This window comes from Acomys minous (genome assembly GCF_964271855.1).
Source record: "Acomys minous genome assembly, chromosome: 5".
Taxonomy (NCBI): Eukaryota; Metazoa; Chordata; class Mammalia; order Rodentia; family Muridae; genus Acomys; species Acomys minous.
This window is the reverse complement of record NC_140494.1, coordinates 28315594-28331962: the sequence shown is the minus strand read 5'-3', so window position 1 is coordinate 28331962 and position 16369 is coordinate 28315594. Positions and strand designations below refer to the sequence as shown.

Here is a 16369-nt window from a genome sequence, read left to right as displayed (position 1 = left end):
CTGTAGCAGACTCAAACCAGAAGGCCTTGGCAGGACTATACTATTTATCTGAAACCATGCCAGCTAGAGCAGGGCCTGGGGACAATGACCTCACCACGCCCAGATGTATCTGAGCAGAGCTTGGAGTACCACTTGGCAGCAGGGTGACAAAACAGAAACGCAAACACTAGAAGGCTAGTCGGTGCAGGGCACCCAGAATTTTCTAAGGGAATCTGTCAGATTCAGAGGGCAACCGTGTCATTCTCAGTTATTCTATACGATATGAGGCAATTCTAAGCAAAGAGCCTCATCTGCATAAAGAAAATCCAGAAGGAAAAGTAGACAGTCCAGTGGATGTTGCTGTGTGTGGCGCTCTGTCCTCTTCCTCTTCAGAAATTAAGGTGAGATTTGGTGTCTCGACACATAAAAGCACTTGCCGGAGTGTGAGGGTCGGAGTTCAGGTCTCTAGGACCCACAGGAATGCCAAGTGGATAAACTGGCCTATTTGTCGTCCCAGATTATGAGAAGCAGAGGCGAGGTGTCCACAGGGCAAGCTGGCTAGCTACAATAGCTGAGTAAGCAAGACCCTGGCTCAAGTGAAGACCCCACCTCAACTTACAGCATTGAAAGTGACCAAAGACCACATCCAAGTTCAACCTCTGACCTCCGGGCACACCTGTATGCTCGTACACACATGTGCAATTCCATCATGTGCAAGAACACATGGATGCCACACCACACACACACGCAGAAACTGCAGTGGGAAGTAAGAGGTTGAAGTAGTGGAGTGAATCCACTCGTTGCAATGAAATGAAAAAGTCCTTGAAGAACTTGTGGAAATTTGTTATGAGTAGACTCAAGAGGCACTTGAGCTTCCTGAAACACATGACCGATGCCGGGCATCTGTCCCGTCTTTGCCAGCACTGATTACATTCAGCCCATAGAGAACTCACCACAGCCAGGCCCTTTAACCCCACCATTCAAGAGGCCGAGGCACAGAGATCTCTAGTTAGGCATGTGATACTCTGCCTCCAACATTTTTTTGTTGTTGTTGTTGTTAAAGAAAACCAAAATTCCTGTTCCTTCAGGGGACTTCCAAAGTGGCCGGTGAGTGCCCGGTGAGTGCTCATGGCATCTCAGTGGGTAACAGGCACAGAGTGCGTGAACGCAGCCCTCACACAGTCACTGCAGTTCACACTCAATGGGTAACAGGCACCCAGTGCATGAATGCAGCCTTCACACAATCACTGCAGCTCACACTTGTTTCTTCCCACTCTCCAGAATAATGACAAGCTGCGGCGCCACCTGGCAGAAGCCATTTCTCGCTGCTGTATGTGGGGAAGAAACAGAGTGGCCTTTGGTGAGCACAAGGCGGTGGCTCCGTTGGTGCGCTACCTAAAGTCGACTGACACCAACGTGCACAGAGCTACCGCCCAGGCCTTGTACCAGCTCTCAGAGGATGCAGATAACTGCATCACCATGCACGAGAACGGCGCTGTGAAGGTAGGCAGTTTGGACGGCTCGTGGTCTAGCGCAAGTTTGCAAATGTGGGCTGGGGAGGTGTGGAAGGGGCATTGTTCTAGGAAAGGGGGCTCAGTGGCTGTAAGATGCTCAAGCCTGAAGGCCTGTGTTTGGACCCCAGGAACCCATATTGTGGTACTTTGATTGGGGGGCGGGGCAGTTGGAGTGTAGAGACAGGAAGGAGGATCCTGGGAGGTCCATGAACATCAGTCCACCTGAAATGTTGACTTTTGGCCTCCATGAATGTCCACCTTTGGCCACACACACACACACACACACACACACACACACACACACACCAACAAGGAGAGCATGCTCTTGTCTATGCCACCTCCATAATACAACTTTTTACTAAGGGACATTTGGGTACACAAAACTGTCAGGTCACGGCTCCACCATTGTCATGGTTTGTATTATAAAAATGTATAGGCATGGAATTTTCTTAATCAGAGCCGTATGGGCTCTTAGTAAAATAATAATCCCTGAATTTAAGTTGCATTAAACAATTTATATCCCATGAGCATTGATAAGCACCCAGTAACCCTCTGTGACACAGTGTTCACCTAGCACATAAATGACATATGACAGATGCACTCATTGCCATCTATAAACAGCAAGAGAGATGGCTAGGACAGCTCCCGACCAACACGCGACAGCTGTGATACCCTAATGAGAGACTTCTCACACAGACTTGAAATATACCTATGTATTTGGTCCACCAACAACATTTTGATGGTGATCAATACAAAAGCACTCAGGACACTGGGTATGTGACATGCGTCTAAACCCAACACTTCAGAGGCTGAGGCAGGAAAATCACAAATTTGGGGTTAATCACTTGGACAAAGTGGTGAGACCCTGACCCATAATATAGAACAAGCACCTCCCCCCCCAAAAAACCCCCCCCAAAAAAACCAAAAACAAAAAAAGCAAAAAATAAAACAAAAAAATCTCTTAGAGTACATTTACCTACATCAGGGAAAAAAAACAATAAAAATGTTCTTTTTATAATTTGTTCCCTTGCATAATGTAATTTTTTTAAATACATTTTTATTAATTTATACATATTACATCTCAGTTGTTAGCCCATCCCATGTATCCTCCCATCCCTCTCTTCCTCCCACTTCCCCCCCCTACTCCCCTCCCCTATGTCTGTGTCTGAGGGGGATCTCCTCCCCCTGAATATGCTCATACGGTATCAAGTCTCTCCTTGGTGACCTATTATCTTTCCTCTGAGTGCCACCAGGCATCTCCATCCAAGGGACATGATCAAATATGGGGCACCAGAGTTTGTGTGAGAGTTAGATCTTCTTCTCCACTCAACAGTGGAGAATGTCCATCGGCTAGTCCGGGTAGGGGTTCAAGGTTTTTACTGCCTATTTTTTCCTTGGCTGTTGCCACAGTTTGCGGAGGACCCCAGGGCCCAGACTCGCCTGTAGTTTTCCAGGACCCACTGGATCCTTCCATTTCCTCTTTCTCCCAGGCTTCTCACACCTAAAGTTTCAATAGGATGTCCTCCCCTCTTACCCATTATTCTGGTAGGTACAGTTTTTCATGGGGACGTACACCTTGGGCTAGTGTCTCGATATAAGTGAGTATATACCATTTAGCTCTTTTTGCTTCTGTGTGAACTCACTCATTATGACAATTTCTAGTTCAATCCATTTGTCCACAAATTTTGGAAATTCCTTGTTTTTAATAGCTGAGTAGTATTCCATAGTGTAAATGTACCACAGTTTCTTTATCCATTCTTCTGTTGAGGGACACGTAGGTTGTTTCCAAGTTCTGGCTATTATGAATAAGGCAGCTATGAACATGGTTGAGCATATGTCCCTGTTGTGTGGTAGTACATCCTCTGGGTATATTCCAAGGAGTGGAATAGCTGGGTCTTGAGGAAGCCCTATTCCCATTTTTCTGAGAAAGCACCAGATAGCTTTCCAAAGTGGTTGTACTAGTTTGCATTCCCACCAGCAATGCAGGAGTGTTCCTCTTTCTCCACACCCTCGCCAGCATGAGGTGTCAGTTGAGTTATTGATCTTAGCCATTCTGATGGGTGTAAGATGGAATCTCAGTGTCGTTTTGATTTGCATTTCTCTGATGACTAAGGAGGTCGAGCATTTCTTTAAGTGTTTCTCAGCCATTTGATATTCCTCTGTTGAGAATTCTCTGTTTAGCTCTGCGCCCCATTTCTCTATTGGGTTATTTGGTTTGGTGGTGTTTAATTTCTTAAGTTCTTTATATATTTTGGATATTAGACCTTTGTCAGATGAAGAGTCGGTGATGATCTTTTCCCAGTCTGTAGGCTGTCGCTTTGTTCTCTTGACAGTGTCACCAGCCTTACAGAAGCTTCTCAGCCTCATGAGGTCCCATTTATTAATTGTTGATGTTAAGGCCTGGGCTGTTGGTGTTCTGTTCAGGAAGTTGTCTCCTGTGCCTATGAGTTCCAGACTCTTCCCGCATAATGTAATTTTATTGTTTGCTACATTAATTCTGAGCCTCTATCAGCCGGATGCATTTACAGTGGAAATGTAAACCCAAAGATGCTATTTTAGACAAGAATGAGAAATCTCCAGTTAGTCATCTTGTCAGATCTGGATGCTTCCGTCAGCATGGAACATCTTAAGCAGAATGATGCTTTAAAATGCCAGTGGGTAATCTGCAGTCAGCTATTTTAATTTATCCTTCAAACTCACTATGGTTAAAAATGGGATGTTAATGTTTCTGACATTGAACCCAATTTCCATTTAAATGTGCCAGTCTTTCCATTATAAATATGTTTATAGCACATAAGTTAGATGTATGTGCTTCTTCAAGCAACATTTTTTTTAATCTGGCATAAAAAGTAGCTTTTAACCAATATTTTTAAAAAGTAAATTATTTTTAAAAATCAGCATATTAACTTCAAGTTGCTGCAGGGTGACATAAGTGCTGTCCCTTTTATATGACTGCATTCACACTTTGGAAAGAAGAAATGCCTGGCTTTAAATTATGTGTTCTGCAACTGAGCAAAACTTGCACTGACTAGAATGTTTTAAGTTTAAAAAACTGAAGCAAGTAGGTAGCCTTATAAAATGTCTGGTGTATAGCTCAAAACGTTTCCAGGTTTTGTAAAGTTTATGTGTTGTGGCCCATTGACACAATGGTGCGCAGGGACACAGCTCTCAAAGATGCCTTCTGATGCAAATCAGATCGTGACAGTCGGTGACCTGATGATCTAAGCAGGAGTCCTGGCCCTGTGCTCAGTGACCCACACACTGCAGGTGTGTTAGGACAGAAGAGAGAAGCCAGCCGAGACAGGCAGCAAAGAGAAAGTGAAGATGCATGCTGGGCATGGCTTGGAGCATTTCCTGGGTAGTTTTTAGAATTCATAGAGAATCTTTCTAGAAGTCTCGTATTTGTGTTTCTAACTACCTGTAATTTTTCCAAAGGATAACCAAAGAGAGCGGGATTGGGGGCAGAACAATAAATCCATCTTATATAGTAGCAAAGGGTCGGGGGAGATGGCTCAGTTGGGTAGGTACCTGCCAAGCAAGTGATAGGACCTGACACAATCCACAGCACCATGTAGAAGCTGGGTGTGGTGGTGCAAGTCTATAAGCAGTCTATAGGCAGAAGTCTACAAGCACAAGTCTATAAGCAGTCTATAGTCTATAAGCAGTCTATAGGCAGAAGTCTACAAGCACAAGTCTATAAGCAGTCTATAGGCAGAAGTCTACAAGCACAAGTCTATAAGCAGTCTATAGGCTGAAATAAGCTGACCCCTGGACTAGCTGATTGGTCGGTCAGCCATCCTATTCAAATCAGTGAGCTCAGGATTCAGGAAGAGACCCTGCCTCAATACTAATGTGGAGAGTCAAGAAGAGAGACACGTGACATTGGCCTTGGCATCCATGTGCACACACACACACACACACACACACACACACACACACACACACACACACACGGACCCAAATGTACATTTATATAGACCTATAAGAGCATATACATACACCATACAAACAAATACATCAAATGAGAAAAGGCTGGTCTTACCATGAGAGGTATCAGATGTAAGCCTGTGCAGCTCACACAGCCTTTTTTTTCTCTCCCACCCTGGCCAGAGGATCAGGCCCTACCGGCCTTGGGGGAAGGATGTGGTCTGCTTCTCTACTTGCATTTAAAGCCTGTGGGTGCAGTGCCATGGGAGCTGGTAAAGAGTTTAGTCGTTCCTTTGACGTGGGAAAGCCTCCTGAATTAATTCAGACCTCGTGCTAATAAAGAAAATCCCAATAGATGAATAAAGCAATAATAAGATGCTGATGTAGTTAAGTGTTCCCGTTCCCTGCAGTAACTACGTCACATTAGACACATAGTAGTTGACTTTTTTTTTTTTAACTTTAGCTTAGTGGTTCTCAACCTTCCTGATGCTGTGACCCTTTAACACAGCTCTCCATGTTGTGGTGACACCTCCCCCACCAACCATAAAACTGCCTTAGTTGCTACTTCATAACTGTAATTTTGCTACTTTTATCAATGGTAAAATAAATGTTTTTTGAGATAGAGGCTCACCACCCACAAGTTAAGAACCACTCACATAAGCTTCACTTACTCTTGCGATAAAATCCTGGCTGTTTTCCTGTTCTGTTTTGTTTTGGTGGGGCTGGGGAGCAAAGCAGCAGAGCCTGACATACGCTAGGCAAATGCTGTGCACTAGTCCACCAACCGACCGAGCCCCCTTCCTGACCGTTTCATTGTAATTGCTGCTGTCCTGCTCCGCCAAAGGCCTCAGACTGGTGAACATTCCCGCTGTCGCTGGCAAGGAGCAAATATCAGCAAGGTCTGTCACGGTCCTCAGAGTTAGCGTGTCATCCTAGTCATCAGCAGGAATTTATGGTAGGGTCAGTTCCTGTGTTCCAGCAGGTTTCTCCACTACTTTTGCCTGGCATCATGCCACATGTCTGCCTCACACTGACGTGTGAAAGTGCAGCTCCAGGGGCAGGGACGAGAGTTTGCTCCTTCATGGGCTCAGGGTAGATATTGTTTGAAAAGCAAGATTATCTAGTACACATGGGATGCCATGCCCAGCATGGCGGCACATGCCTGTAGTCCCATCTCAAAAGCCCCCATCTCAACACCCCCATCTCAAAAGCCAAAACCAAACAAAAAAGTCACATTACCCTTACATACAACAGTAATTTTTCTGTGAGTCACAGTTGAAGGAAAGATTAAAGTGGGTAAAGTTGGTTGTAGTGACGAATTTCAGTCCAGTTTATCCAAAATAGTTTTAAGTGCACAATCAATATAAAACTATAAAATATGACATTCCTTCTTTTTGAACCAAGTCTTCAGAATTTAGCATGTGCCACACAGTGCCTCTTGGTGCCAACCAGCCACATCTGAAGGGCACCGTGAGTGACTGGCAGTGCCTTGTGGGATGGTGTAAGTCTGCAGAGTAGGAGGGTGATGCTTCATGAAGACACAGCGGCAGACTCAGCATTTTTACCACACAGTTTAGAGAAGCATGGGGCATGTTTTCGGTCTCACCTTGGGGACCCATAAACTAAGAAGATGATCTGTCAAATAAAACTTAACATGTTAGCAGGTGACCCAGCAGCTTCAGGACCAAAGGAAAAGTGGATTCAGGTGGTTTGTTGTTTAAAGTCAGCTAAGAGGTCAACAAGGATTTCCTAATTCATTTATGCTGAAAAATAATCCTGTGTCTGAGGCTTCTTCCCCCCAGACAGACCCTCTTTTAAAATCTACAAATCACTCTCCTGCTTTCCATATAATGGGGTGAGAATAACTCAGCTGGATCCTCTGTGATTTGGGGGCCTTGTGTCATTCCGAAACCTCACGGCTGTACGTGCAGACGTGTTGTTGGACACTGGATTGAAAATATGAGAAGTCAGGTACACCAGAGTCACTTGCTGATTGGAGCCGTTTCATCCAGAGCAAACAACACAAGGAGAGAAGAAACTGCAGGGGAAATAAACAGCACCAGCCCTTCACCAAGGCAGAAAAGGGAGCGAGCTGAAGGCGAGGAGCATCCATGGAAGGCATTGAGCTTTTCCCATGGTGACGAGGCATTTGTTTTCCTAAATGTCTGTACCAGGCAAGCAAAAAGCTGCCGGGTAACATTGGAAAAGGCAGGAAATTGAAAAAAAAACTTCAGAAAATACAATCAGAAGTATGCCACACATTGGCAGAAGACGTTGGGAGCAATTCAACTTGGACAGAGTAAAAAGGGTTGTCGTGGCTACCTCCTGGCCCCCACTCATGTCGCAGCCAGGCAGCCAGCGGAAAGAATCCAGCATCCACCCCATAGTTCTGAAGCCGAGCATGAGGAGAGAAAAGTGACACCTGTGTTTGTGAGCCAAGTGACAAAGCTCATGGAGGGACCTGCAGCGCCTACCAGTGTAACCTTTACTCTAAGTGCGTTTCCTGCCCATCAAAATTCTTCATTAAGCATTGTCATTTCGAACAATTTCCCCATGTTGCAGATATTCCAGAAAGTCAGGATTGTCCCATAGTGTAGAAGTGACAGGTTCATTGGATACACTCCACATAGAGACTTTTCTCTGATCAATGTGTCTTCTTTTCATTTGTATTTTCTCTTCGATTACTTCAGGGAGGGGTCAGCAAGATTATATTCACATTTAACACTGTGTTTGCATCAGATGTTTTTCTTATTTCACCTTTTAACCTTAAGACCTTTATAGCATAGTTGAAAGATAGTTGCCAGTTGCATTCATAAGTTTAAGGTGTACACCCTTATAAGTTCACACACACACATGTGCGTGTACATTTTCACAAATGTGCAAACATACATGCACATGCACACATACTCACATACATACACATACACACTTACACTCACACACATGCACTCACACACTCACACACATGTACATACTCACACTCTCTCACACACACACACACATATGTATAAAATTTTCAACAATCCAAGAGATGACCCCAGTGTTTCCTGGCGCCCCTTGGTGATCCTGTTCTCCTCCTGCTGGATCCAAACAGAATGTTCTTGGTATGTCTTATTTGTCTGGCTTCTACTCAGCTTAATTATTTTCATATTCGTCCATATACTTATAGGCATGAGGAGTTCTTTCTGTGTCTCTGTCTCTCTGTGTGTCTCTCTCTCTCTAAGCATGTGTCTGTAGATGTGTGGCACACACACATGTATGTGAGGATCTGCTAGTGGATCACTTTCCACTCTATGTATTTATTTCTTGTTTGTTTTTGTTATTTATTTATAGATGAAGTCTCTATAGACCAGGCTGACCTCAAGCAGAGTGTTTCTGCCTTAATGCAGCATTAGTTCATGGTGGTAGGCTAGGTGGTAGGGTGTTATTTTAATGTTCTTGTATCTGTTGAGGCTTACTTTGCGTCTAAGTATGTAGTCCGTTTTGGAGGATATTCCGTGAGGTGCAAAGAGGTTTTATAGTTGTTTCTAACTTTCACAAACACCTCTTACCAAGGGCCCACACTTTCAGCCACCATAAATGCATGAACTATATATTATAAAAAGGAATTTTTTTCTTTTCATAAGATTATTATTTGGGACTGTCACATCATGACTCCTGATGACATTCACTTTCCAGCCCTCGCAGGTCCACTTCCCACATTTATGACCTCCCCCCACAAACAAGAACCAGAAAAAGAGATCGCAATTTGTGTTGCCCATATCCTCACTGGAGCATGGTGGAACTCCTGGTGATCAACCCCTTAAAGAAAGCTGAGTCCTTCTCCTTCCCACACCCCACCAGCAGCAGAGCTCTCCTCAATGGCTTTCTGTCTTTCTGTCCAGGCTTTTTTGGGGGTGAGGTAGGGTGCGGGTAAGGGTTGTCATATTGGCCTTCTATGCCCCTCTTCCTCAACTGTGAGTCAACAGTCATCAACACCACAGCAAAAGGACCTTCCTTGACCCTTATCATGAGTGGGAGCACAGATCATGGACTTTCATATGGCTTTAAACATTAGCAAGTCCCATGGACCTCAACATGGTCTCCAGTGTCACCAGCATGGCCCTCTGCCACAGTATGAGCTGCAGATGCCTTCATAGCCTCAGTGGCAACATAGTCCCAAAACAGCCACATGGCCCCTGGTGGCAGCACAGCCCATGGACATCCACATGGTCTTTGGTGGTAACACAGGCCACAGACATTAACACAGACTCTGGCTGCAGTAGGAAAAAAGAAAATTCTTAATCAAATCAAGGAAATAAAATTGAAAATCTAAGTTCAAACTGGAAACCTTGGTATACAAACCACCCTAGGTGTCTCTTAGCATACCACGAGTAATAGCATCCATTTTTAAACCCATGTAACTTGTTAGGATTGACCACACACGTAATATTTCTAATATAATTAGAACAGTGTCCACAATTACATGTAGATTGTGTTTGCAGCTCACTATGTCGGTGTTTCCCACAGTGTAGCCCACAGCCTTATTTGCCTGGAAACAATATGGAGCTTGCTTTTTTAAAAAAGTGCACGCAGATTTCTCACTAACCTGCAGGAATGTCAGTGTTGGGAGAATTAGGCCAGACTCTCTATAAGTCACCCCACCGACCACAGGAAAACAGAAGCATCCAAGGAAGGAGTTAGAGAAGCCCAGAGCGTGATAAATCACCTGACCAAGAGGCTGAACTCACACAGAGTCGGCTGTGCACTTAAAATGCTCTAGTGTGTGGCGTCCCAGACACACGAACCAGCTCCTTCGTTTAGACTTAGGGTAGGCAGGAAGTTGGAGAACTTGGCTTTTTAGTATCCTTGGGTGTACAGACAATCATTTTGGGCTACTATATTCGTTCCTCATCAAATGTAAACAAAATAAGGAGGGCATGTTACTTAAAAATGCAAAGAAGCTGCATGCTTTGAAAATAGGAACACACGGGGCCTGCACCATGGTGCTGCATCCCCTGTCAGTCTAACTCACCCTGGTCCCCTTGGAAGGACCGGAAAGGATGCAGATGTACTGTACTTAGTGGTCTTCTACAGCATCCTGACCTGTTACCCTGCCAACAGGGAAGCACAGTGTATGTTTAGACTAAGTGGACACTGTGGCTTGGTGGCAGCTGGCCTGGGTTCTCCTTGCATCGGGCCTCTGCCGGCTCCTGAGATTGCCACAGACTTTCTGTTCATCATGGGGTACCAGACAGAGTGCAACAACCTGACCTGGGTGCTTGCTAAATGTGTAGAATTTCAACCCTACTCACCTGCTAGATTAAAATCTCTATGTCTATGGGGTTCCCAGCAGGGTCACATGTAGCCTAAGTCTGAGCAGCACTAGATCCAAGAGAGCCTGTGCCTTAACACAGCTGTAGAGCCTGCAGTGCATATGCTTGTCACGGCTGCCCATCAGACATCCAGATTCACACATAGCAATTTTTCCTGCAAAACCGACTTGATACATTTGAAAGCTGGCTTGTATACGTACCACCAAACTAGCTTCCATACCCTTTCCATATTTGCTATTTTTGAAAATCCTAGTTTAAAAACAGAATGTGAGATCACTGGCTTTTCTAATAATTCCTTGAATATTCCATATTATCATCCCAAGGCACCCATAAGTCTCTGGTTCAGTAAAGGAAACTCTCTTTTTCTGGCATTACTGACATGTTTCTTCACATCTCACAAAAATATCATTGTGTTCCAATCACCTAGAGTTTGATGAGCTAGTGCACAAGTAGACTGCTGGTCTCCTTAAGTACTGATCTTTTAAAATGTTAATTTTCAATGCCAAGTTCACCAGCTACCTCTCAGTAGGAACAAGTGCCAGACAGCTGCTCTTTTCTCCACTACAGCATTGACTGCAAATGGATTCAGACTATGTATTTATATGGATTCCTGGAATGGCTTATACATCAGTGGTTCGGGTGGTCTTTTTCTAGTTCTTGGAATTTTCATGCACAGAGCAATATGTTGATAGGTGGTTTCCATTTTATTCTAACACTTTGGATGTGATAGTGAGTTGCTTCAATCTATTTATTTGTTTATTTTTGTCTATGGCACTGGTTTCTAATTTGATCCAAAAGATTTTCTCCTCTACCTTAGATACCATTCACTACTCTAATCTAGAGAATATATAATGTGTTACCTTAGGCATAACCACACTCCCTGCTTATAAATTTGCCATTCTGAGAAACTTGCTAGTGGATAACTTTTGTAGACTGCTGTGCATACCACAAGAGTGGGAGTAGGTAAGAGTGCTGCCAAAAACAATCTGGCATGCCTTTGGCAGATATGATGACCAACAAGAGCTGGGCAGACACCCAGAAGCAGAGCTGTGGTCAAGAGGTATGTGCAGAATTAGTTTTAGTAAATTATTTTAAGTGATTTTTTTATTCTTATTTCATGCCAAATGAGAACTCAAATTAGAACTTAGATAAATAGCATCACTCTTTCAGAATTTTAATTAACTGACTTGATTTTTCCTCTCATTATTATTTAAATTTAAAGACCTCATGATTGATAATTACTTTGGGGACAAGTACTTTATGTTAATCTGCCTAAACACAATCTGTGGCCTTCCTTTTCTTTTCTTCTTTTCTTTCTTTCCTTCCTTCCTTCCTTCCTTCCTTTATTCCTTCCATTCATCTACCCTTTCTAGATGTTGGTAATTAATCCCAGGAACATGTTAGTCAAGCGATTTCCCACTGAACTACATCCCTGGTCCCTGTAGGCATTTTTATCATACACAATTTTACATGTTCTTCAGTTTCCTGATTGACAGACTAATCTTTTGAATGCGACAGCAATTTCTTTGTGAGAGTGAAAATTCTACTTCACTATATTCCAAGATTCTGGCTATAACTTTACTGAAGCCATAGAAAAATACACACTGCCATTTGTTGTCAGGGGTAACTGCATAGCAACGTGGGAGTTCTGTCAGTACAGTGTCGGCTGCGCAAACAAGAGACCTTAGTTTAATCCATGACGCTCATGAAAATATATCCTGGGCATAGTGATGCATGCTTGCATCAGGGAGAAGCCTGGAGCTCACTAGCTAGCCAGCTTTACCAACTGTGAGACCCAGCTTCTATGGAGACTCGAAATAGTGAGAGACTCAAAAAACAAGGTATATGACACCCAGAGTTGACATCTAACTGAACTCGCATCTTGTTGATAACTATCTGGCAAGAAAGATAAGACTGAATTGTGAAATAACTTTCAGATAGATTTCACTCTGGTTTCCTCTTTGCTGTCTGTCTGAATAAAAAATGGGTTAAAGTTGCTGTCCTTGGTTTTGGCTTGTGTGATGAGCAGAACAGTTCTCTTACAATTTTCCTTCCTCCTTCCCTCTGTTCATTTATTTATTTACTTGGGTTTAAAAAAAAAAAACAAGAATCATGCTCTGCTTGCTAAAACCAAACTCAATCTTCCACCCTCTTGTCTTATCTTCCAAAGCAACTAGTATTAGAGAAACCATCAGTTCCTGAACATGTGGGCTGTGCATGTATGTGTGTGTGCACGCGTGCATGCCCACGCATGTGTATGTATGCATGTGCCTGTGTGCGTGTGTGTGCACGTGTGTGCATGTGTGTGTGGTTACATGCAGAGTCCTTCCTGATTTGTGAAGTATAAATGTGCTTTTGTGATGTTGAAGATGCCCTGCCCCATCACTGTATCCATCATTGAGCCTCATCACCACACCTTATTATTGTGCCCCTATCAATAGTATTTGAGGCTAAATGGGTGAATGAGGGAATAGACATGGGCCTGGTTACAAAGGGGACTTCAAGGTCACAGTGAGGAATCAGGATTATGTGCCAGCATCCTGAGAAACTACTAAATCACAGCCGGGATACAATCCTCTTGTGTTTTCCCAGAATAGATCCTGCAGGTGTCTAGGGGCTGAGAGAGAAGGAAGTAGATCCACACAGGAGATTGATGTCCTACCACTACATGAGACTAGGGTGGCCTAAACAGTCCTGAGTTTTTGTGATTTTCCTGGGGAGATGTGAATCCCCAAGTCTGAGCAGGTGAGCCAATGAGTGTTCTGCAGTGACTCCTGAGGTAGTTGCATCATCTAAAAGTATCATCCAGCCAGGGAGATAGAGTTCTTTTAGCAACTGCTTTCCTAACCTTGAGGCAGGGTCTGTGAGCCATGAACCTCTTGGGCATCCTTAGCTAGGATGAGATGCCCTCTTCCCTCTAGCAGGGAAGACTTCAGTGCTGGGGAAACAGGCAGGAAGGGACCCAGAGGCACTGAGGCTTTGCTCACAGAAGTGCCTTTTCTTACATGCGAGTAGAGCAACGGAGGCCTTTCTGTGTGATTGGCTCAACAGAGAGAAAGCTGCAGACCCCCTTCCCCGGGTCCTCTGTAACAGTACCCACTAACAGTGTAGATGGGTGAGCCTGTAACAACACCAACTAACAGTGTAGACGGGTGAGCCTTTAACAACACCCACTAACAGTGTAGATGGGTAAGCCTGTAACAACACCCACTAACAGTGTAGACGGGTGAGCCTATAACAACACCAACTAACAGTGTAGACGGGTGAGCCTATAACAACACCTACTAATGGTGTAGATGGGTGAAAAGATGAACACTAGTTGTGCCTCTTTCAATTCTAGAAAGTGCTAGAGTCACCAAGAGACAAACTTGAGCAGTCTTCATCCCCACTTCAGCCCAAGCCTGGGATAGAAAAGAAAGCCTTCTCCACTCACAAGTCACTTAAACACAGTTTCTGCTGCACAGAGGGACCTAACCACAGTGTTCATGGCTGCTGCCAAGTCTACGTATGTTTTTAAGAAAGAACTTGGAGTCACAAATTATTCATGTGAAAAATAATTAGAAAGCCTTAGACTATTAGGCTTAATAATGAGGGAATTTGATACTTTCTTTGACAACCAAATGCTTAATGGTTGACATCTCTATGCTAAAGTGTATATTTCAGAATAATCTATTATTTTGAAATAATAGCAATCGATCAATTGCAATCAAAAACTGAGATTTGCCTCTGGTCTAAGTGCTTCATTCCTCATCTCGTTGATCTCTACCAACCTCATGACACAGGCACTGCCCCCACTTTAGAAACTGAGAACTGTAGTTGAGTGCAGTGACACATACTACAAAGTCAGTACACAGAAGACAGAGCAAGAGGCACGCTCCATGCTCAGGGCCAGCCTTGTCTTGTATAATGAGTTTCGAGCCAGCTAAGGCTATATAGCTTGTCCCTGTCTCAGAAACAAAACTGAGGGCCTTTGAGATGGCTCACCTGGTTAAGGCTCTTGCCACCAAGCCCAATGACATGAGTTCAGTTCCTGGCTGCCATACTCAGGCTGTGGCATGCAGGCACATTCCTCACCCGAACCCCAAAGATGTATCAAAGCAGAGAAATGAACCAAAAAGAAAGAAAAAAGTATTAGAGGTGCAATTCAAAGTTTCACTTCCACAAAGCAAGAGCCATACTGCAAGCAATACAAATGACTTGGAGAAGCTTGGGGATCAAGGCGAATTCTCGTGGGCCAGGAAGCTGCAGAGCCAGCCCGGAGAAGGCACTGGGGCAGGTGCGCAAAAGGTTTCTAGCATCTTTTTCTACCTGTCCCCCTCCTCTTTCTTATTTTATTTTATTTTATTAATTCATTCATATTACATCTCAATGGTTATCCCATCCCTTGTATCCTCTCATTCCTCCCTCCCTCCCACCCCCCTCCTCTTTCTTATCTGGCCCATTTTGTTATTTTTCTGCTGATAGCCTTGCTTTCTCTAGTTGTCCAATGCTTCTCCTGAGTTTACACAGTCACCCAAAGTGGCTACATATTGTTTCTAATAACAGCTCGAAAGTCTCAGAAGAAAGACTCTGATTGGTCCAGTTTAGGTAAAGTATCCACTTCTTGTCCAATCAACCATGGAAAAGAAATGAGTGATGCTTACAAAACACTATCCGCTGCCGGGCCATGGTCGTGCACGCCTTTAACCCCAGCACTCAGGAGGCAGAGGCAGGTGGATCGCTGTGAGTTTGAGGCCAGCCTGGTCTACAAAGTGAGTCTAGGACAATCAAGGCTACACAGAGAAACCCTGTCTCGAAAAACCAAAACTAAACCAACCAAACAAACATAAAACCACCACCAACCAGTACTTGCCAGACATAAAGGCCGTTCCCCCTGATCAGCAAAGGCTCGGGTACAGACTGGAATGTGCAGTCCATGGCTCTGAATCCCTTATCACAATGGAGAGAGATTCTCAGATAGGCAGACATTGCTGCCTTCCATCATGCATTAGCTAGGGTGTTGTAGAGTTTTCATGAAGTTGTTGCACAGATAGAAATTTGCCTAATATTTTACTTCTAGCATGTTCTACCTTTTTTTGTTGTTGTTGTTGTTAAGATGACACATTCTTGCTAGCAGCTTTGGCTGGTTTCATTAATTTATGCTTTTAAGAACTCTTTTATGTGGCAAGGTTCATCAGTTAATTTAGAATAAATTATAAAATACGAAAGGTAATTGTAATTTGTAGTGAGACTCTTCTAGCTTAGACTGTGATAGCAACTGCCCCTTCCTTTTCTTCCTTCTCTTTTCTGCCTCTCTTATGCCCTCCTCCTTGACCTCTGGCTCTTTGTGATTGTATGAGAAGGGCTATTATATCCTCAACTTCAATTGGGAGAAAAGACACTCCTTCAGTGCCTCAAAGAATCTATGTGTTTCAGTCCTCATTATGTGCACAAACTTGTGCCATAAATGTGTTGGTGTGGGGATTCCAAACTCACAGTTAGTTGTGTTCTTCCTTATTCATCCATGTTGGCAGCAAACTCAGCTGAACCCTGCAGATTTTCAGTCAGTAACACCAAGCTAAGGAAGCTTTGTACCACACAGTGGTGATTAAAAGTGCTATTGGAGATGCTAACTCCTATAAAACCTGGGGCTGA

The 16369-nt window shown here is 43.8% G+C and overlaps 1 protein-coding gene across 4 annotated transcripts in view; it reads left to right on the top strand.

Moving 5' to 3' along the window:
• The window catches only part of ODAD2 (outer dynein arm docking complex subunit 2), a 149863-nt gene that overhangs the window by 110745 nt on the left and 22749 nt on the right, over window positions 1-16369 (top strand). For all 4 annotated transcript variants that reach the window (XM_084781068.1, XM_084781069.1, XM_084781066.1 and 1 more), the window contains one exon: window positions 1261-1482. In XM_084781068.1, the coding sequence (XP_084637194.1) occupies window positions 1261-1482 (222 nt within the window). The remainder of the gene's footprint in view (window positions 1-1260; window positions 1483-16369) is intronic.